Source organism: Chanos chanos, chromosome 9, assembly GCF_902362185.1.
Source record: "Chanos chanos chromosome 9, fChaCha1.1, whole genome shotgun sequence".
Classification (NCBI taxonomy): Eukaryota; Metazoa; Chordata; class Actinopteri; order Gonorynchiformes; family Chanidae; genus Chanos; species Chanos chanos.
In genome coordinates, this window is record NC_044503.1 from 37,582,053 (window position 1) to 37,605,841 (window position 23,789).

At 41.7% G+C, this 23,789-nt stretch overlaps 1 protein-coding gene across 1 annotated transcript; it reads left to right on the plus strand.

The window, feature by feature from the left end:
• The first annotated feature begins 5,186 nt into the window (after nt 1-5,186).
• Nucleotides 5,187-22,776, plus strand: LOC115821746 (NACHT, LRR and PYD domains-containing protein 3-like). The gene is made up of 6 exons (XM_030785544.1): nt 5,187-7,054; nt 19,524-19,697; nt 20,427-20,600; nt 20,965-21,126; nt 21,209-21,255; nt 22,244-22,776. Exons 1-6 carry the CDS (start codon nt 5,187-5,189, stop codon nt 22,774-22,776), a joined length of 2,958 nt encoding a protein of 985 aa, XP_030641404.1.
• The last annotated feature ends 1,013 nt before the right edge of the window (nt 22,777-23,789 follow it).

The following is a 23,789-nucleotide window of genomic DNA, read 5'->3' on the forward strand; positions in this document are numbered from 1 at the left end:
CTTAACTCTGAAGGAGCACAGGGCTAAAGAGCCCCTAGCCACACAAGCAACATAACTACCGCTGTTCCCGGGATCTAGCATCCAAGCAAACACCCAGGACCAAGACTACATTGCGTTAGCAACATGCATGTGTTACTTGCCAGTTAACGCTAGATTATAATAATTTAATCGTGTTTACTTGTTGCTAATGGTGCATTTGAACAAGAGGCTAGCTAAGGTTATGTAAGACTTCACTAACCTAAAATTACCAACCTTAACATGCAAAAGTCAGGTGGCATTAAGCAACCTAATTTACCTCAATATGTTTCTTCAAATTTGACGGCGAATTTTTGAAAGCTAGTATCTCGAGTTTTCGAGGGAGATGGCACCGGAATCTCCACGAATCATTTTCAGAACCGGTTAGCTCAAACAACTCTTTTAAATAAGGCCATGGGTGGCGCATGTCTAATCGCTAAATCTCCGTGGTGGCCTCTCTCGAATCCATATTGGGTGTTTTATCACCGCTTAGTGCTGCTGCTGCGGGCGGGCCCCGCTCATGTTGAAGGAGGGTCTAACATTACCTGCCCGCTTTGATTGGTTCAGTGGACCAATTCCCCTCTCGCCATTGATTACTTTAAAACTAACAAACAAACAAAAAAATGCAATGTGACTGTAACGTGTAACGCAACACATTGTAGAAATATAGTGGAGTAGAAAGTATAGATACTTGCTGTAAAATGTAGTGGAGTAAAAGTCAAAAGTACCCACAACTAAATCTACTTAAGTAAAGTACAGATACATGAAAAATGTACTTAAGTACAGTAACGAAGTACATGTACATTCCACCACTGCATGCACAGCATGTAAAATAACATTTCACTAAAGTAAAATATAGACAAACAAGACAAATACCTCGTTGGCTGCATGATTCAAAAGGGAATAATCTTCCAATTTTCCTTGTAATCATTTATACATTATATCTAAAGTTCGTTGTAACCAGCACAAACTTTTACCGATGTTCATGCTTCCTTCTTGCTTGCGGACATTTTCTGAAATTTTACTAACGCGAGAGCAGCCCAACAGGATTTGCGTATAACCTTGATTGAGTCTTCAAAATAATAGTAATGCAAAAAAAACCAAAAAACAAATGAAACTTAAGTAAATTATAAATTATGAAACTCGTGTCAGAAAAGCAAACAAATTATACAAATCGTACAAATAATACAATAACACAAAGCTCACACAAACGGCCACACATTTCTCCGTTCTAGGCTGAGATGGACGGCATAGTGCTGCAGCAGGTGTCTTTCGGTTTAATTAAAGCCATTAATCTTTAAGGACCAGTTCATCTTGACTTTCTCTCCCCTGTAATGACTTCATTTAAATGTTTCCGTCACCATGCGTTCAGCATTTTGTCTTCTCTTTAGGGGCCAAGGTGAACTGAAGATTTACGTTCACTGCTGTGAGTGAGAGGGATGTCAGGCTCCCAAGCAGATATGGTATATATTGTAAAACTTCCAGTAATAGCCGAGTCTCCAATAAATGCAGGCTTTTTCTAATCGCAGGTATGCGTGACCCTTTCAGTGTAATCAACGTCTATCTCACATAAAATTATTGTTTTTCGTGACTATACCATAAAAGAGCAGTGGAGTAAAATGCCTACAGTGTTTTTTTTGTGGCTAAAAACTAAATAACACTGGTTTTGAAAAGGTACACAAATGGGTTGGGGAAAAAACAAAAACAATGTGAGGTTGTTTTTTAGTGAATTCAGTTTGCCTTATGCATGTTAATCTCCTCAAGGAATAGATTAAACATAAACAAGCTGTCATTTAGATCATGGTAGCCTGAATTCACAGTGATACTGTACTGCCATTTAGACTGTGCTCTCGCATCACAGGTTGTAAGGACAATGTTGAACTTACTTTATTAGTGATTCCTGTTACAGCTACTACAAAAGAGCGTTGTATAATGTTTGTTAAGTAGGCTACTTGGGAAAAAACATGGTGAATTTTCCTGGTCAGTTCAGCTACCAACAACTTGCAGAAGCCTTTGGGCTTCAGGCCTACTTGACTGGTGTGAATGAGTGTCTTCAGAGCTGCGTGTGATACCGCTGTCTTTTTAAGTTTAATTAAAAATATATCCATTTTCCAGAATGTCTACAATGGACGACGAGTACACATGTCTAATATTAGTTACCTCTGCAATAGCCTTGATTTCAAATCTCAACGTAAAAGCCAAAGCAGTGCTTTTGATTGCCCACTTCTGGACTGTGTGGCCTAGAGCCAATAAGTTCACAGCCTCACCTGTGTGTGTGTGTGTGTGCGTGTGTGTATGTGTGTGTGTCAGTCTACAGGACCAAAACAGTTGCACTGTCTGAACAAGTCTCAGTGGACAGTGTGAGAATAGAGAAAACTAAAAGGACTGACTGTGGGGACAGAGAGGAGAAGAACACTGTCTGTAGAATGAGTCAGTCTGGACAGTGTGAGGAGGAGGATCCTGTTGACTACAGGACACAGAGACCAGGATCTCCAGTGCCTAGCTGTGTGTCTATGAAGAGTGACGGATCCATACATGAACCTCCATACTTCAGCAGAGAACCAGTCCCTTCTGAGTCACAGTGAGTGACTGTATTTATACTGTATTAATTATATGTATAATATAAATTGAAATTAACACTGTGTAAAATTATATTCATACTAATAATGTCAGTGTGTATAAAAACAGCTAAAGAGAGATCACACAGGTTACAGTGAGATGTGTGGATATTTTCATTCAGATACTTTAAATCAAAGAGAGTGAAACTAAAACACAAACAAAATGCTGTTCATATGTTGTAGTTCTTGGCTGTTATGAAACCAAACATTAATATGATTAAATGATGTGGTCACCAAACAACAGGAAATGTCACACACTGATTCAATCACTTTACCTGTAAACTCTTCAGTGATTTTCAGATGATTTTTCAGCAGATGATTCCTTATTGTCACTCTGTCACATTGACCAGTGTTTATGACATATGATATGCTGTATATTATACACTGACTTACCTGTTCAATTCTCCCAGACCTCAGTACACACTCAGTACACACCGTTCAAATCATTCTCATCCAACAAGGACACAGTTCATGTAACCAAATCACAGTATCCAGTAGAAATGAACAGACTGGATTAATGGACTGAAATGGAGAATTTATTCAGGGTTTGATAGCTGTTTACTACCTGACTCCAATAAATTATTGGACTGGAACATATCCCTCTTCTAGAATATAAAGTAAATTATACATCACAGTAAAGGTTTGTTCAACCCATAAAACAAAGTCTTTCTATAGTATATTACACTGCTTTTGTCCAAAATAAACAAAATGGATTCTTACAACATTTGAATTCACCTCCAAATGATACTTTGAACACTTCAGTTAAACACAAACTCAATTAACAAATCCTTTGCTTAGTCCCTTCTACCAGATTGGTTCCGTAAAGGTCTCTCGTCTGAAGAAATGCGGGTGTCCTTATCACCACACTTTAGTTCAAACGAAAAAATTTGAGAAGAAAAGGAAGGAAGGAAAAAGAAAACAAAATGAAACAAACAAACCAAAAAAAAGGGGTACCCCCAAAAAAATATTGTATAGAGCTCTATGTGAAAAAAATGTGTAATACTCAAGTTGTCCCGGTGGGGTAACCAGTACAAATCCGTCCGCTCCTCTCCTCAGCGTGTCAAAGAGTCCAGGACTACTACTCCGTCTAGCGAGAGAATATCGCACAGTTATGGGTGATAGCAAAGCTCAGGCGATTGACCACACAACTCTGCAGACGTGCTCTCTACCTTCGCATAGCCCCTCTGATCCCGCGTGTTCTCCCGCCAGTGCATTTGTATGGAAGCTTCCTAATCCTACCGGAAATACCAGTGATAAAGTTTTGTATACCAATGTTAAAGTGTCGTATAGCAGTGTTAAAGTGACAGCAACTATTTAACACTAGAAGCGCTGCACCGGTTTGACCTACTTATACCTTGAAACGCCTGGTGCCGGTCATTTGACTGCTGTGACTATCTACTATGAGTGCCATGCTGGTTTTACCTACTTATAGCGTGGCTATGTGGTCAAAAGACCGCCGAGTCATTAGACAAGGACACTGTTACTGACACATAGTGATCACTAGATGGCGCTTCTTGCACAAAGCAAATAGTTTGCTTACAAGATTAACTCGCGTTCGGCCAATGTATCATTCATTTCACTGTTAATAGTCGGTTATTATTTCATTAGAACGTTTGTTGTCCAGCCTTTCCATCATTCAACATAATGTTTTGATTACTTATTTGTGGCAACCGTGTTTTCAAAGGCATAAATTCCGGAAGAAGTCTTGATCTAATTCGACTGAGAAAACCATCTGAACAAGACTAGTTCAGGCAACTTTTTCATAGTACTTGTTTTTTAATATTTAATCTTCTACGTTGGAGAAGTAGTTTATTAGTTTACTGACTAAATTACAGCTGGGTTACATCCACACTGTAAGGACAACCATGAAAACTGTGGAGAAAGATGTAAATAACAATTATTTGGATGATTTAGTGTTTTAATTGACATTAGCACTGATCATTTTCTGTCTTAAATTCAGTGTCAGTGATAAAACTGCCTCATCATCCATAATCAAACACAACACAGTTTAGTTTTAATGTGTCAGTTTAAAAACAGAGTGTGAAGTGACAGTACATTAGTCATGTTTAAAGAAAGTCAAAGGGAGGGAGTCCTGTCTGATCAGCCCAACTATTCATAACCACTCACATATATCCATTATTAATAGTCTCATTAGTTTCCTTTATAAATGTTACATTATCTGATATCAGTTAGAAATGAAAACAGAGACATGTACATACAGTTTGTTTGTCCTGTTTAGTTTCCATTACTGAAACTCTCCCATTCCCCTCTGTTCAATCAGCTCCACTCTCTGAATGATTAAACACTGTGTAGTGGGAGTTCTTCACCAGCTGTCAATCATTATTGTTACACTTCATCACTATCATCCCAACTGCATATGAGCCCTAAACTCAACTACAAGGCTGATGAGAAGGGTTTAGCCTGCCAGCCTTGATGGAGTTATATGTCTGTCTCTCTCTATCTCTGTCTCTGTCTCTCTCCCTCACTGTTTGCAGTGTGGAGACGGATCTAATTGAGGATCTGTCTGGGTGTTGCCAAAATGCCAGACACAACATGTCCATGTCTGAGTCAGATGATGTCCGGCTGAGAATCATTGAGGGTCATAAAACCACCCTGAAAAAGAAGTATCAGTGCTTATATGAAGGTGTCACACTGAAAGAAAACCAAACCCTCCTCAACAGCATTTACACAGAGCTCTACACCACAGAGGGAGAGAGTGAAGGGGTGAATGAGAAACATGAGGTTTTGCAGATTGAAACAACATCCAGGAAATGGGTTTCTCAAGACAAACCAATCAGCTGCAATGACATCTTCAAACCCTTGTCAACCAACAGACCTAAAGAGCAGAAAAAAGCCTTGTCTCGTCAGGAACCTGAAGGGGACAGAAAAAAGGCAGAAATCAGAACTGTACTCACCAAGGGCATTGCTGGAATTGGAAAAACAGTCTCTGTGCAGAAGTTCATTCTGGACTGGGCAGAAGGAAGGACCAATCAGGACATTAATTTCATGCTGGTTCTTCCTTTTAGAGAACTGAACTTGGTTAAAGATGAACACTTCAGTCTTCATGGACTCCTGCTAGAGTTTCACCCAGAACTGAAAGACTTGGATCCAAAGAAATATAATGACTGTAAAATGCTGTTCATCTTTGATGGTTTTGATGAGAGTCGACTTCAGCTGAATATTCCTGAGATGCTGTGTGATGTGACCACAACATCATCAGTGAACATGCTGATATCAAACCTCATCAAAGGAAATCTTCTTCCCTCTGCACTCATCTGGATAACCTCCAGACCAGCAGCAGCCAGGCAGATCCACTCTCAGTTCATCAGTCGTGTGACAGAAGTCCAAGGATTCAGTGATTCACAAAAAGAGGAATACTTCAGAAAAAGAGCCAGTGATGAGAGTCAAGCCAACAGAATCATCTCACACATCAAGACATCAGTGAGTCTCCACATCATGTGTCACATCCCAGTGTTCTGTTGGATTTCAGCCACTGTGCTTCAGGAATTGCTGCGTCAAGACAATGTAAAAGAGATCCCTAAAACTCTGACTGAGATGTACACACACTTCCTGCTCATTCAGATTAAAATGAAGAAGCAGAAATATGAGGAGAAAATTGAGACAGACTCAAAAATTCTTCTGGAATCAAGCAAGAAGATCTTTCTGAAACTTGCAAAGCTGGCTTTTAATCAGTTGTTGATGCGTAATGTCACATTTTACGAAGAGGATCTGAGAGAATGTGGCATTGATGTGAGTGAGGCCACAGTGTACTCTGGGATTTGTACTGAGATCTTTAAAGAGGAATCTGTGCTTCGTCAGAAGAAGGTCTACTGCTTTGTGCATCTGAGTGTTCAAGAGTTCTTTGCTGCTCTCTATGTGTTTTACTGCTATGTAAACGAGAACATGGAGCCACTGGAGTATTTCCTGAGGAAAAGGACCAGAGTGGAGCCAAACAATATTCCCTTGGATGAGTTGCTGAAGAAAGCTGTGGATAAATCTTTGGAGAGTAAGGATGGTCATCTCGATCTGTTTGTCCGCTTCCTTCATGGCATCTCACTGGAGTCCAACCAGAAACTCCTACATGGTCTGCTGACACACACACAGGACAGCCAGGAGAGCATCAAGAAAATAAGCCGTTACATCAAAGAGTTAAATAAAGATGGTGTCTCACCTGAGAGATGGATCAATCTACTGCACTGCCTGACTGAAATGAATGATCGCTCTCTCCATGAAGAAATTCAAGCTTTTGTCAAGTCTGAAAATGACACAACTAAACTCTCACTTGCACACTGCACAGCACTGGCCTACATGTTTCTGATGTCAGAGGAGGTGCTGGATGAGTTTGACCTGAAGAAATACAAGACATCAGATGAGGGTCGTAGGAGACTGCTCCCAGCTGTGAGGTGCTGCGGAAAAGCTCTGTGAGTTTTTAGTTTCACTTTTTTTCTAAAGATACCTGCTCTTTAGAAGCTTTATTTGAAGGAAATTGGTGGGAATTCCCTAGTCATATTTTGGTATTTCTGTATGGAATACATATAGTGTAATGAATTTCATTACAATAATTCATCTTTACACCCAGTTATAAAGGGACAGTGATACTTTGATGAAAGCCTTGTTAAAGCTGATTTGATGAAACATTTTCTGAATGGGAAACAGTGATCAATCTGAAAGAGATATCACACGCTGTTATTTGTCTACTCATCAGAGGTGATGTTTTTAACACTGAGTGAATAATATAGTATTGTATATATTTCAGATGCCTCCTTGGAAATGCTGTGTTTATAGAGCAACTACAAATGTAATATTTCAATATCTGAATGTGGATGATGGTTACAAGAACAAATTTTAAAAAAAACAATAAAATGTCATGATAAAAATTTCACAGCCCAAGAAGTGATTTACAAGATAATCTTTAAAAAGTCAGTGTTTTGTTTTCCTACCCCCTGTTAAAAGGGGTTAAAGCAAAGGAGAGAGAAGATCACCTTATGTTTGTTGTGGTGTCAGATGGGCGTGACTGACTTTTAGGTGATGAGACTTGTGAGGACTTAGACCCAGTTAAAAGAGTTCACTGTATCAGCAGCTCCAATGATCAGAGATACAGTGTAGATATAATTGTGCAGAGATTTCCAGATGTCTGTAAAGAGTTTGGTACTCTAGCATTCACTGTCAGTACTCCTGTCAGGACTTTGGTTTTTGGCCGACCTGCTGGCCATTCTGGGAATTGTGTTGCCATGTGCCTTTGTTTGTGTCTTGTTTTGCCATGTGCTTCTGTTTGTTCCCGTGTTCTCTTGTCCCCGCCCCTCACCTGATCTCTATAATCACCTTATTGTCTTCCACCAATCACCTGTCCTTGAAGACAATTGTTCTGTGTATTTAAGTCCTGTGCTGGTGTCTGTTCTTTGTCAGATTGTGACCGTTTCCTGTGTGTTAAAGTTGCCCTCTGTGATTTGAGTTTGATCGTGTTACCTGGACCTGTTTTCGCTTTACGTTTTGGATTTGGTTGCCTTTTGGATCTCTGGTTTTGACCTTGTTTATACTCTGCTTTTGACCAATCTTTTGAATAACGATTCGGATTTGTTTGCTCTCTGGATTCCTGGTTTAGACCTTGGACTGGACACTGTTTCTGAGATTGGCTCCTGATTTTTGCCTTTTTGAATAAATCTTATTTTACCCAGTGGGGTCTGCGATTGGGTCTTGGTCTGTCTAAACCTCACATTCACATATATGATATTATTGAAGGATGATATGCAGCCAGTAGTCCATGCTCCCAGGAGGGTCCCAGAGCCACTTCGAGATTGTCTAAAGAGAGAGTTAGACAGAATGGTGTCTCTAGGAGTAATAAAGACAGTGGAAGAGTCCGCAGAATGGGGGAATTCAATGGTCTGTGTAAAAAAAGCAAATGGTGATCTCCACATGTGCATGGACCCAAAAGATTTAAATGTAAACCTCAAACATAATACAAACATGATCAAATTCCTACAAGGGAAGAACACAAAGTACAGCAGAAAGCACAGTACATTTAATACTTTGTTTTGGTGTTTTTTTTGTATAGTCCTTTGGAATTTCCTCCTCTATATTTGAAATATTTTACTGTGCCATGGGTATATTATTGAGTTGATAGATCGTGTGTGTTTATGTAGATGACACTGTGTTATGGGGTGTGTGTGTGTGTTTATGTAGATGACATTGTGTTATGGGGTGTGTGTATGTTTAGATAGATGACATTGTTCTATGGGGTCCACACTGGAGAAGCACAATGAAAGACTCACCAAAGTGCTTCACAGCATCCAGAGACATGGGTTACAACTGAACAGAGCAAAATGTCAGTTTGCTGTTAGAGAAATCATGTCTTTTGGTGACAAGCTTTCAAGAGATGGTGTGAAGCCGGACAAGAACAAGGTGCAAATGATCCTCAACACGCCCAGACCCACAGACAAGATGTCTGTAGTACGTGCAATACGGATGATCAGTTTTATAGAAAAATTCAGACTGAACCTGTCTTCACAAACAGTTTACCTGAGAGAACTGTTACATCATACAAGTGAATTCAAGTGGACTGAGAATCACGAGCAAGAATGAGAGAGACTGAAAACCAATCTAACTACAGAGTCAATATTCACCCTCTTTGACTCAAACGAAAAAAACAAAGCAAAAAAAAGAAAATAGAAAACCACACACACACTTGACAAAGAGGCAAAAAGCAAGCGATGACTTTCAGCGCATGACACTGTGAGAGTTGAAGATTCAAACAGAAAGACACTGTTCTGAAGGAAGTGGGTCCAAGATCTTACACAGTCAGGACAGAGGATGGACAGACCTTTAGGAGGAATCATCAGAGTCTTCTGAAAACGAGAGAGACTCTGCAGGAGCAGACTAATGGAGGAGATACAGTCTGTGATTCATCATCTGATCCAGTTTAGCACCACTGCAAGACAACATTGCTCTAGCTGAACAAACATACTGACCTGTGTTGAGAAGATCCACACACACTGTCAAACCACCTGACAGGCTGAATCTGTAAAAGAAAAGAGAAAAAAAATCATGAAACAGGACATTGACATTGTCCATCTGACATGGAATTTGAGAGGAATAGTTGGACTGACACTTAACATTTAAAAAAAGAGAGAGAAATGCTCTTATGTTTGTTGCTTTTGGACATTATTTCAGTTTAATTATATACAAGGGTTTGTTCTTGCACAGTTTAATTTTGTTATATAGATTAACTTGCTCTCATGCCTCAAAGGAAAGGGAATGTGGTGACATAAAGTTATTCAGTTATGCAGTAACACAATGAACCCGAGTAACAAATTCATTGGCTTCTATTTTGCTACACTTGATTAGTAGAACGGCAGTAGTAAATGAAATGTGAAGAGCCAGTAATAAAAATGGTGACTAATTAAAATGGTTAATTTATTTAATGTTAATGAACATTACAGTGACCAACACGCATCGAGTGTGTTGGAAATCTGGGATTCTTCAGATACCTGTCTCGTTTGCGCTTATTTAAGGTAAAGTTCGTAATGCTTTTATACACTGATGGAATAACTGGCAGCAAAAAATCCCCCCCCCCCTCTGTATTCTCACTGATCAGTCCTGTTATTGTCTTTTACGTTTGACTAAAGATAATTGTTTCTGTACATAGTCGAATTTATGTACAGAATGTAAGTATCATTTTAAGAATGTAATTCGAAGTCCAGTCATTGAGAAAAAAATTAATTTCTCAATGACTGTGTAATTGTTTTCACCTGAACATTTTTGACACACTCAGCTGAATGTATGTGGTTGTTTTGTATCATATAAGCAGAACCCAGTTTAAAAGGTTATGACTACACCACAGTAGGGCTTTCTACAGGTCAGTGTGATCAGTTTGAACCGGCGAGAGAAGCTGTCAGATCTCGGCTCTTTTTGCTGTATTCATTATTGGGGTCACTAACTGTCTAAGAGATTTTACCTGTACTCCTGATCAATCTATCATTATATAAGCAGAATTTATGAAATTTCATAGAGGAATTTGCAGTCAGTTTCTGAGACTATTTTAAGCTGTTGTTGCTAAACAACCTTAAGTCAGTGGGAAACCGAGAGACTCGCTAACGGCTGGAGTGCGAGGGGTGAATTTTCTTAAGAATTTGAGAGAGACAGGCGAGCATTGAGTGTCTGGGAAATCTCAGATTCTCTGTCTTTATTCTGTGCCTTTGTGTACAAATTAAGTTTTGAGTTCTTTTTAAATATCTGTGGAAAACTCCCAGTGAAATGTTTAGTGTATTTATTAAGACGGTTCTTGAATTGATACAATATTGTGTTGGCTTGTTCCTCACTTGTGAGGATCATGGGAGGATGGTCTGTCTGTCTTTTGCAGGCTCGCGGTTGGTTGTGGAGCCCTATCCATGCGGTGCAGACCTTTCCGCACTTGGGAGAAGGGAAGCCCTGGGCTGGTGATGTCTGAGTGGCAGTGGACTCCTTCTGTCCTTTCCTTCTGTCCCCAGCAGCTGTTTGTCTGTCAGCTTCAAACTTCAGGTTGGCTGAGTTGACGCAGCAGTGCCAGCCTATTCTGTCGCTTACTTCTTGGTGCCATGAGTGGTGATGGATGCCAGCTAGTGAGAGCTGCTTCTTGAGCTGGCCTTTGAAGCGCTCCTTGGGAGCCCCTCAGTTGTGCTTTCCTTCACAAAGTTTGCTGAAGAATCCGTCCTTTGGCAGTCGCGAGCCCTCCATCCTTGCGACATGCCCTGCCCATTGCAGCTGGTGTTTCAGTATCATGGCTTCGATGGTCAGCAGATGTGCTTTCTCAAGCACCTGCTCGTTGCATATGTGCTCCTGCCACTTGATGTTGAGGATGCTTCCTGTACAAGTCTCTGCTCCATATCGAAGGGTGGGGGCTACAACCACTCTGTATACCTTTAGCTTTGTGGAGAGCTTTGTGGTCTTGCCACACTCTCTTAGTGAGGGCCCAAAGGAGCTGCTTGCTTTGGATAGGTGGTTGTCTAGATCTTTGCTGGTTGTGGTATTGTTGGACATGACACTTCCCAGGTACGTGAAGTGCTCCACTGCGTTGAGCTTGGTGTCATCGACGGTGATGTGCGGCGGACTATAGGGTTTACCAGGTGGAGGCTGGTACATTACCTCTGTCTTCTTTAGGCTGATTGTGAGGCCAAAGGCCTTTGCTCCAGAGTCTTGGCAAGCAGACGCCGCAAGTTGAAGATGCTGCTATTGGTTCGGAAGCGGATGTAGATGCCAACTGCTATGTTGTCCTTGGCTGTATCGTCCTTGGCTTCATGGACCATCATACTGGAGAAGATGGAGAACAACGTTGGGGCGAGCACACATCCCTGCTTAATACCACTGGAGACAGGGAGGCCATCTGACGGGGACCTGGCTAGCTTCACCTGCCCTAACTGAACCTCATGGAGCTGACGGGGGATAGTGAGGAGCTTGGGTGGGCAGCCGAGGCATGCTAGGAATTTCCACAGACCCTCACGGCTCACTGTGTCGAAGGCTTTGGTCAGATCGATGAAGGCAGAGTAGAGACCCATGTTCTGCTCTCTGTGTTTTAACTATTATCATCAGTCAAGGAAAAAAGGGGGAACATTCACTACAGCCACCAAGAACTTTACAGATCAGTACAGACTGCACAGGGCACTATTTCAACTCAAAAACAGTACTGCACGAGATTCTCAGACCACCGAGATTAACATGGATCACTATCCCCAGGGGGAGGTGATGCAGATGGCGCAAGGAGAGGAAACAGAGGTGGGGTAAGCTAGCCCATCTAAGAGCTGCTCCACACAAAACCCCTCTCTGCAGTGTCTTTCTCACGAATGCAAGATCACTCGCCAACAAAATGGACGAGTATTGTTGTACAGAGAACCACAAACGTCTGCTGTGTTCTGATTTTTATGGAGATGTGGCTGAATCCCAACATACCGGATACTGCAGTTGAGCCAGCAGGCTGCACGCTTCATCGTGCCAACAGAACACCAGACTCCGGTAAGAAATCAGGTGGCGAACTTTGTGTTTACATAAACGAAACATGGTGCACGAACATGACCACAACTGATGAATCCTCTGATGAATGCTCAGAACTTGGAATACCAAATGCTTAAGTGTCAACTGTTTCACTTGCCCAGGGAATATGCACTTGTTGTTGCCATGGCAATGTACATACCACCACAGGCTAATGCTAAGCTAGCGCTTGGACATATGTATGACGCTATTAGTAAACAACAGAACATACACCCTGACGGAGTTTTCATCATTGCTAGTGACTTCAACCAAACAAACCTCAGAAATGTTCTTCCCAGATTCCACCAACATGTCAGCCACCTCTCAACTCCAGGACTGTTTTGAACACACAGAATGGAATATATTTGCCCATCAGACATACCTGGAGGTGTACAGTTCATCCATATTGTCATACATTAACTACTGCGTGGACAATGTCACTGTTAACAAAAGGATCCGAGTGTACCCAAATGAGAAACTGTGGAAGAACAGTGAAGTCAAACGGCTGCTCAGGGCAAGAGACACTGCCTTTAAATCAGGAGATACCTAAGTCTACAGCCTCACCTTAGTGAACCTAAAGAGAGGTATCAGGTCTGCTAAACACACCTACAAAGTACAGGTAGTGGAGGACTTCGACAGTAGTGCCAGCAACTCCAACCCATGGCGGATGTGGCAAGGCATCCAGTCCATTACAGATTACAAAAGGAAAAATGATACACAGCATACACCAGCCAACAACACTGCCAACCTAGCGGAGGAACTCAACAACTTCTTTGCTCGGTTTGACAAAGACAATAACCAACCTCCAGTCAGTTTCAAACTGTTGGGAGACCCACAGACTCTTGTTCTACACACCCACAAGCTGCAGTGGGCCCTCCACAGCATCAACGCATGGAAAGCAGCTGGGCCTGATGATCTAAAGGGCATGTACTCCAGGCCTGTGCTGACCAGCTAGCAGAGATATTCACACACATTTTTAACCTCTCGATATCCTTATGCACAGTTCCTGCATAGCTGAAATCCACCACCATCATGCCCGTACCCAAAAAATCCACAGTAACTGGATGCTGGACTTCCTCATCACAGTAACCTGTCCCAATGACTATCAGCCAGTCGCCCTGAACCCTGTCATTTCAAAATGCTTTGAACGACTGGTACTCATCCACATTAAAGGCTCTTGACCTTGACCAACACCAGTTTGCCTACCGGGCAAACTGATTGACTGAGGATGCCATCTGTGTGTCTCTCAATACAGCCCTCTCTCACCTGGAAAAGCACAACGCCGACATCAGGATGCTCTTTTTTAACTACAGCTCGACGTTTAATACCATCACACTGAGCAAGCTAGTTGACAAACTCCATGCACTAGGACTAACTTCCTCCATATGCAACTGGATGCTGGACTTCCTCATCAACTGCCCCAGACTGTCAGGCTGGGCAAGCACACATCCTCCGCCCTCACCCTGAGCACTGGTGTCCTCCAGGGCTGTGTGCTGAGCCCCCTCCTTTATGTGCTTTTCATGCATGACTGCCAACCCATCCACAACTCAAAAACTATTATGCAGTTTGCGGATGACACGACAGTCATAGGGCCCATATCAGATAATGATGAAGCCGCACACAGGGAGGAGGTTCGGAACCTGACAGCGTAGTGCAGCAACAATAACCTGGTCTTAAACACCAAAAAGACCAAGGAGATCAATGCGGCATTTAGGATTACCAAGAAGACCACACGCAGTCCTGTCCACATCAACACAGAGGCTGTGGAGAGAGTCCCCAGCTTCAGGTTCCTGGGAGTCACCATCACAGAGGACCTCTCCTGGGCTGACAGCAATTCGTAGTGGGTAAGGCACAACATTGCCTTTATTTTCTGAGGAGGCTAAGGCAAGCCAACCTCCCCCAAAAGCTGCTTGTCAACTTTTACAAATGTACCATGTAGAGTATCATAACAAACTGCATGACAGCCTGGTGCAGCAGCTGCACCAAAGCTGACAGAAAAGCCCTCCAGCATGTTGTGAAAACGGCACAGGACATTGTTGGCATGGAACATCACTAGAATATTTTCACAGGACTCGCTGTGTGAGGAGGGCTAAAAACATCATAAAAGACATTATACAACCCGGACACCATCTGTTTAAGCTGAAAAACAGCTTCTTCCCAAAAGCTATGGCACTATTGAATTCCAATATCTCCTCAGTCTCACAAGACTGATGTATTGCTATACTGGAGTAGTGCAATACAGTGCAATAATTTCAATTATTTCTATTTTTGTACTGACATGTCATGTCATGTCATGTCATGTCATGCCTACATGCAACAATTACATGCCATTTCATGTCCCACGTGCAATATTTACTTGTGTCATTCATGGCATTTCACTCATGTAATTTCATGAACTGTTATCACTGGAGTATGTCCAATATTCACTTACATGTCATTTCACCACTGATTATGTGCAGTATTCCACATCAACCATACATGTCATTCAACATCCCAATACACCATCACTCCATGTCACAACACACCTTTACTGCACCTTTCTGCTGGCCCTTTGCAACCTTAATAGTTGTATTTATCGTTAACTGTTTTTTACACTTTATACCATTTACATTTTGTGCTTTTTGCATAGATTCTGTACTTTATTATCGCTGACATTTACATTTCTTGTTGGTACCACTTTACAATAAGACTGCCCTTATGAAGAGTTTGTGGCTCATAATTAAGTTATTAAGTAGGTTGTGAACACTTTATAAATCATTAATAAGCTGTTATAAACTGTTAGATAAAAAGCGCAACAGTGACCTGTTGCTTGCCAAATAGTGATCCCACATTTATCTGTACTGTTAAGCCTCCGATCTCATTGGTTACTGAGATTACTTTGTCTTCTCCATCAGCCAGCATTTATAGCTGTCAGCCCCATCAGATATTTGCTAATAAGTTACTAGCATTTAACCGCCATTAGCATATCTTAATAGTCAAAAAGTTTCATTTGGCATATCCAATTATTGCATACCAAATTTTCATATCAAATTACCAAATTCATACACTAAGGCTGCAATACTGTTTACCTTGACATTTTCAGCATGCTATCAGCAGCCGTCCTCATTATTATCACAGGGGTTGATATAACATATGCTTTCATATTAAAGTTATATATTGTGATGCGTGTTTGGGGTAGATGGATGGAACTTCCCAGCATGCCTTGGGACGATGGAATTTTGTTTAACCCCAGTTCGCTATTGTTCAGTTTATGTTTCCTGTTGTGGCTAGTAGAAGTGTATGTGTATTGGTCATCATGCAGTCTTTGTGTTGTGTTGTTAATTCTTGTGATAGTTTAATGGCATCTGTGTACCGTAAATGTAATTTCCCGCGTGAATGATGTACTTCCCTCCTACTGTGTTAGCATTATGTTACTTCCTGGTTTGTACTGTTGCAGAATAAAAAGCACTGTCTTCACTCCAGAGAAAATTCAGCCAGTCATTAGTGAACGTTGATGTGTTTTACACTTTACAATAAGGTTCCTTTTTCCAGTTATAAATGTTAATAACTCATTAGTAAATGCTGATGTGTTTTACACTTTTCAATAAAGCTTCTTTTTTCTCGTTGTAAATGTTAGTAACTCATTACTAGATGGTGATGTGTTTTACACTTTACAATAAGGCTCCTTTTTCTCGTTTTAAATGTTAGTAACTCATTACTAGATGGTGATGTGTTTTACACTTTACAATAGGCTCCCTTTCGGCAGTTATAAATGTTACTAACTAATTAATAAATGTTCATAAAAATGAGATGAAGCTGACAGTTTAACATGCTCACTGATAAAAGAACATAAAGCAAGCTAAGCAACTAGCAAGATCTGAGATTTAACATAATAGACAGAAGTACAGCAATAACTTTATCTTATCAAATAGTGAGACTGCATCCGTGTATGAAAATTGACTTGTTTACAATTGCTTATTAATGATTTATAATGTATTTACAACTTAATTAATAACCCAATTGTAATTCACTTATGAATCCTCTAAAGGTAGTCTTACTGTAAAGTGGTACCTTCTTATTTTATTGTGGATATTATAGATTTATATTTTTCATGTTTCTTACTTTTTTTTGTAACTATGTGTGAGTCTTAATATAATGTACCAGCTGAGGTTCAACAATTGCACAACTGCACAATGACAATAAAGTTCTTGAATCTTGAAAAAAATCTTAAATCTTGCTGGAAGATTTCTGCTGGGATACCATCACTGCCAGGTGACTTCCTGGGTCTCAACTGGGTAATGGCCTTCTCAATCACGGAGAAGTGTGGTGGGTGGTCAAGGTCCAGCTTTATTTCCACCTGGGGGATCAGGTCCAGCAAGGACTCCTACACAGAATGCTTGTTGCTGAAGAGGTTCTCGAAGTGCTCTGATCAGCACTGCATGATGGCATCCCTGTCCGTCAGGAGGGTTGACCTATCGACAGAGCGTCGCGGGGCTTGTGTTTTATGATGGGGGCCATACACTGCCCTGAGTGCCTTGTAGAAGGAACCACTGTCCCCTGCATCAGCCAGTCCTTGAATGTGTTCTGCGAGAGCAATCCACCAGTCATTCTTGAGGATGCGCAGTTTGGATTGGAGGGTACTGCAGGCTTCTCAATAGATGTCTTTGGCAGCATGATTGTTGGGCCCAACATCCTTCCTTTGGCATGTGCGTTTCCTTTCTAAGAGCTCCTGTATTTCTGCGTCCGACTCATCAATGATGTTTCCTGGTTGAGAAGCCTATGACTTCGGCTGAGGCCTCCTACAGTGCCTTCTTGAGCTGTTCCTACTGTTGGGCAAGGTCTACAGTAGGTTTTGCCTCTTCGCCCAGCTTCTCCCTGATTTTGGTCTGAAGATTCTTTTTCACTTCAGGGCTCTGGAGTCTCTGAACCTGGAGCTTCTTGGTCTCAGGGCCTTTCCTCTTGGCAGGAGGTTTGAAGGTGAAGACAGCTTTGCAGCGGTCTGTGGTCGGTACAGCAGTCGGTGCTTGGCATCACTCTGGTGTGTGTCTTTGACATCCCGCTGGCGTACCAGGGTGTAGTCCAGGAGGTGCCAGTGCTTGAAGCAGGGATGTCTCCAGGTGGCCTTCGATCTGTCCTTCTGCTAGAACAGGGTATTTGTAATGGACAGTCTGCACAAAACTCCAGTAAGAGCTGGCCATTATCATTGCACTTCCTAATGCCATGCTTCCCTAGGACTCCCCTCCACAGCTCAGAGTCGCGTCCTACCCCGGCGCTGAAGTCCCCCAGTACAAGTTTGTCCTTGGAGTCCACTTGCCACAGGATATTGTGCAGGTGAGTACGTAGACACTGACGATGGTGGCGAACTTGTTGTCCCCCACCAGGAGTCACAGCATCATGAGACAGTCCGAGTGGCCAACAGGCAGACTGTGAAGACTGCTGGCGATCGCCGACTTGATCATGAAGCCCATGCCTGACACGCATTGCTCTTCTTTGGCTTTCCCTGACCAGAACAGCTTGTAGCTGGTGCCTTGCTCAGAGAGTAAACCTTGCTCTGCAAAGCATACTGCACTGACAGCGGCTATATCGACCTGCAACCTTGCGAGTTCGCTTGCGAATAGCACTGAGCATCTTTCAGGGCAGTTGCTTCCTTCTGCATCCATCATTGTGTGTACCTCCCAGCATGCAAGTCTTAGGTGTTAAGTTCTCTTCTTCTTTGTTTTCGGACCATGTCTTGAGATGCCTATTGACCACGGATAGCCAACCGGGATTTGGGTGAGACAAGCTGGGTTTAGGCCACATTTTCTTGGCCTTCCTCCATGCAGAGCAAGCAGAATTGTTCCTAAAAAGGGCTGCTTGGATGCCCAAGGCTCTGCTAAATGGTGTTGTTGTCTTGTCAGCGACCAAATGACCCATGCTCCTGAGCCGCCTGCATGCAGGATCGAAACTACAGCTGCCAGTGCTATCTTGCTCCTGCTGTATTTGCCTCTTTCCCGTCAGTACAGGTCTTTTGTTTTCTCTCCTCCCGCCTGCACTAGTTGTTTAAAGTGGAAAACAACTCGCGCACACCAAGTCCACTCTTTATGCTTGGTGTCTTACCCCAGTAGCTCAGCGAGCTGAGACAGTCAAGGTGACTGCCAAGCTGTAGGTTTTTGTTAGAGTAGCCTTCTCTTAGAAGGACTGCTGTACAGGACTGGAGGGCTCCAACTGCCCTGCTATTTGCCCATAGCTGGGGGCTGGTCGTGGGCACCAAGAGGCCTGCCACACATCTGGGGCCAGACCATCTTCGAGTCCCTGCATATCTAGCCTGGGGCCACATATTACACAGTTTCCATCTGTTACCACAAGCTATGCATAGGACTTGCTTTGGAGAGGCTATATACTGGTGGGAGAGACTGATGCACTTGGCTCTCCTTCATACGATATTGTTGACCAGATCAGTGCTGGATGAAAATGCTTTTAATTTTATGTGGTAAATTTGAGCTTCTTCTTGCATTAGTGACCATACTTGTCATCAAATTCACCAACCGTGCTTTTGATCTTTATATTGCTAATGATTTAGACAGTAAACAGGGTGTCTGTCTCACATTTGTTCTGTGTGGAACATGGCCAGTCCTTTTGATATGAGCTTGACCGACAGTTTTGTAAGTGCTGACATTTTTGATAGCTTATTTCCCATTTAAATTTTCATTAACCTCTCCAATTTACAGTGTACAGTTAACTACAACTTGCACTTGTCCTGTGCCCAAAAGTATCACACTGTGTGCTTGAGGAATTTAAGCAAATTTTACACAACATTTCTCACCTTTTTGTCAAACTCTATCAGTACAATTTTTAATTCTTACATGAGTGAATGCTTATGTTCTCTCTGTCTCTGTCTCTCTCTCTCTCTCTCTCTCTCTCTCTCTCTCTCTCCAGACTTGCTGGTTGTAAACTCACTGAACAGTCCTGTTCATCTGTAGCCTCAGTTCTACAGTCAGTAAACTGTCCCCTGAGAGAACTGGACCTGAGTAACAATGACCTTCAGGATTCAGGAGTGAAGTTTCTCTGTGTGGGACTGAAGAATCCACATTGTAAACTGGAGATACTGAGGTCAGTATTTGTCAGGAACCGATAATACTGAAATGAGCTTCATCCTAACATAACAAATCAGATGAAAACCTGATATTCCACACCTTTAAAATTTAGATGAAAGTCATGAAAAGCTGTAAAATCAGTGTTAGTTATGTGTTTCCTGTCCCAGCCTTGTGTAATAAATGGTGATTTTTCAGCAGCCATAAGGATGAGCTTCTCTCTTGTTGCAGTCTTGTGATGTATTGGCAGGTCTCAGGGCAGTTATACAGCCCCACTGCTGAGTCTCTTCTGTGGAAACTGAGATGGGACCTTAAGGGGTTTCCAGTCGCAGGAGACTATTGCACACCTGTCTGATCATGAAGGCGTCTCCTCCCTCTGGGGTTCCTCTCAAGATAACTTCCATTTTTTTGCCCTGTTACACCTGGGTTTTTGGGGGGAGTTTTTTCTTGCCTGCTATGTGGACTAAGTCAGGGGGTGTCGTCCTGTTTTGTTTGTTGTAAACCTGTGGGTGTGTAAAGCCCTTTCAGACTGTAAGCAGTGATACTCGGCTTTAAATAAACTTTAAAACTTGAAACTAAACATGTTTTATCAGCAGACAGTAATGATGTGACAGTGTTTATTGCAAGACAGGAAGATGTTCTGACTCTTAACAGGAGTTTGATCTCGTGGGAAATTCTCCTCAGCTAAACCTCACTGGAATAAAACTTTTTGGTGTCTCTCTCCCTCTCGTTCTCACTCTCTCTGCAGACTTGCTCTCTGTAATCTCACTGAACAGTCCTGTGAAGCTGCAGCCTCAGTACTACAGTCAGTAAACTGTCCCCTGAGAGAACTGGACCTGAGTAACAATGACCTTCAGGATTCAGGAGTGAAGTTTCTCTGTGTGGGACTGAAGAATCCACACTGTAAACTGGAGATTCTGAGGTCAGTATTGGCCAGGGACTTGAATGCAGTATTTAGAATGACTATGTTCATATTAAAATTAGACTAGGTTTATGTATAGTATGGTTATTAAAGTGCTGTTGTGTATTAAGCATACTAATTAAAATAGATGAGTTTCCCCCAACATCTTCACAGCTAATGTTCATAACTTGTCTTTGAGTTTAGTTAATGTGATAGTTTAGCAAAGTCAACATTTATGGTAAATTAGAGTGGAACTTTTACAATGAATCACACTTCACAAACCAGATGACAAGTTGATATTCTCTGTCTGTATGTATGTTCATTTCTTTCTCTCTCTCTCTCTGTCTCTCTCTCTTTCTCTCTCTCTCTCTCTCTCTGTGTGTAGGTTGTCTGGTTGTTTAGTGACAGAGGAAGGTTGTTCTTCTCTGGCTTCAGCTCTTAGTTCAAACCCCTCACACCTGAGAGAACTGGATCTGAGCTACAATCACCCAGGAGACTCAGGAGTGAAGCGTCTCTCTACACAGATGAATCAACACTGTCGACTTAAGTCAGTACAGTCTGTGTGTGTGTGTGTGTGTGTGTGTGTTCAAGTGTGAGACTAATCCACTGTCTGTTGTGTGTTTTTGTAGTGTGGACCATGGTGGAAAATTCATGATCAAACCAGGGTTAAGAAAATGTGAGTACACACACACACACACACACACACACACACACACAAACACTGAGTTTGGTTCAACCATGGAAAAGAGACCATTTATCTAAATTCATTAAAAAATGGTCTTAGGGTGAGGAGCTCAGACACTCGGGAGGAGCTTGGAGTAGAGCCGCTGCTCCTCCGCATTGAAAGGAGCCAGTAGAGGTGGTTCGGGCACCTAGTCAGGATGCCTCCTGGATGCCTCCCTGTGGAGGTGTTCTGGTCATGACCAACTGGAAGGAGACCCCAGGGCAGACCCAGGACACGATGGGAGAATTATATATCTCGGCTGGCCTGGGAACGCCTTGGGATCCCCCAGGAGGAGCTGGTGGATGTAGCTGGGGAAAGGGACATCTAGGCTACCCTCCTCAGCCTGCTATCCCTGCAACCTGGCCCCAGATAAGCAGCAGAAAATGGATGGATGGAAAAATATGAGATAAAATATGACTTTTATTTATTTAAAAAAAAAAAAAATATATATATATACATACAAACTTTATTGTGTGTGAACAGAAAGACAGAAAGTGAGTGAATAAATCAAGTAAAGTGGAAAACTGGTCAGAAACGGGTTCAGGTAACAAGAGGGAAACACACTGGGTCAAAGGTCAAACAACAGTAACACACACATCAGCAAAATCACACTCAGACTCCTTATAATAACACACACACAACACTCAAAATTACCCCATACTTACACCCCCAGTTCCTCCCAACCCATTTCCCCAAATCCCGTAAAAAGAGAGAGAGTGAGACAATCTGTAACACACACTAAAGACAGGACGAAAGACAGAAAGACAGACGACACCATCTTACCTGAGATTTATTATGACATAAATATAATATTTAATAATATAATAGTAATATAATAATATAATACTCTCCATTTAGTATAAAACACACACGCACACACACACACACAGAGTTGAGTGTGTGAAATGTTTTCTTTTCTATTTTCACTTCTTCTCTGTAGATGCCTGTGATCTCACACTGGACCCAAACACAGTAAACACAAAACTCTGTCTTTCTGAGGGGAACAGAAAGGTGACACATGTGTGGAAGAAACAGTCGTATCCTGATCATCCAGAGAGATTTGATATCTGGTATCAGGTCATGTGTAGAGAGAGTCTGACTGGACGCTGTTACTGGGAGACTGAGTGGAGTGGAGATGCTGTTATATCAGTGACATATAAAGGAATCAGGAGGAAAGGAAATAGTGATGACTGTGGATTTGGACTCAATGAAAAGTCATGGAGTCTGGAGTGCATTGGAAACACATATACTGCTAGTCACAATAAACAGGACACTTTCATACCTCACGACCCCTCACACACACACAGAGTAGGAGTGTATCTGGACTGGTCGTCTGGAACTGTGTCCTTCTATAGCGTCTCCTCTGACACACACACATTCACACACATACACACATTCCACTGCACATTCACTGAACCCCTCTATGCAGGGTTTTGGGTTTCTGACTTAGTGTTTCTGTGTCAGATAAAATAAATGAATACACACACTCTGAAATAAACACACACACACACACACACACTCGATCGCTCACAAACACAAACGTGTGTATGAAGTACCGTCAGAGTTTCATTTATGTATCAGAAATCTGTGACTGTAATAATAAACATTTATCAATTAATTTACAAAGTTCTGCAGAGATTTGTGTGTGTGTGTGTGTGTGTGTGGGAGGGGGTCAAACCTTTTCTCCATTTACTTTTAAATTCTTGTTTACTTGTTACAAACACAATATAAACATGTACGTGTCAGAGAGAAAGACACAAATAAAATATCATGTGTTAAACACTCAAAACAAATACAGACTGTAGAGGTGATTTTATGTGTTGTGTTTGTGTTAATGACTTTACTGTATCATTAAAGACAATACTCAATACAAATACAGACTGTAGAGGTGATTGTATGTGTTGTGCTTTGTGTTAATGACTTTACTGTATCATTAAGACAATACTCAATACAAATACAGACTGTAGAGGTGATTGTATGTGTTGTGTTTGTGTTAATGACTTTACTATATCATTAAAGACAATACTCAATACAAATACAGACTGTAGAGGTGATTGTATGTGTTGTGTTTGTGTTAATGACTTTACTGTATCATTAAAGACAATACTCAATACAAATATAGACTGTAGAGGGGATTGTAAGTGTTGTGTTTGTGTTAATGACTTTACTGTATCATTAAGACAATACTCAATACAAATACAGACTGTAGAGGTGACTGTATGTGTTGTGTTTGTGTTAATGACTTTACTGTATCATTAAAGACAATACTCAATACAAATACAGACTGTAGAGGTGATTGTATGTGTTGTGTTTGTGTTAATGACTTTACTGTATCATTAAAGACAATACTCAATACGCAAACAAACCCCATTTTAAAGACTATACTGTGGCTGCGAATTCTCAGAAATTAAAGCTGGAGTCAGAGATGTTCACATCGGCTACTTTGTTCCCCCTGCATTGGGAAGACAGTGAACAATGTCAGTTCA

What these genes read in the sequence shown, in the direction of transcription:
- LOC115821746 (XM_030785544.1), top strand. Translation starts at nt 5,187, where the DNA reads ATGTCCATGTCTGAGTCAGATGATGTCCGGCTGAGAATCATTGAGGGT. An exon ending in TGTAAACTGGAGATTCTGAG is followed by an intron (nt 20,601 to 20,964) that starts GTCAGTATTGGC and finishes CTCTGTGTGTAG; the next exon opens with GTTGTCTGGTTGTTTAGTGA. An exon ending in AATCAACACTGTCGACTTAA is followed by an intron (nt 21,127 to 21,208) that starts GTCAGTACAGTC and finishes GTGTTTTTGTAG; the next exon opens with TGTGGACCATGGTGGAAAAT.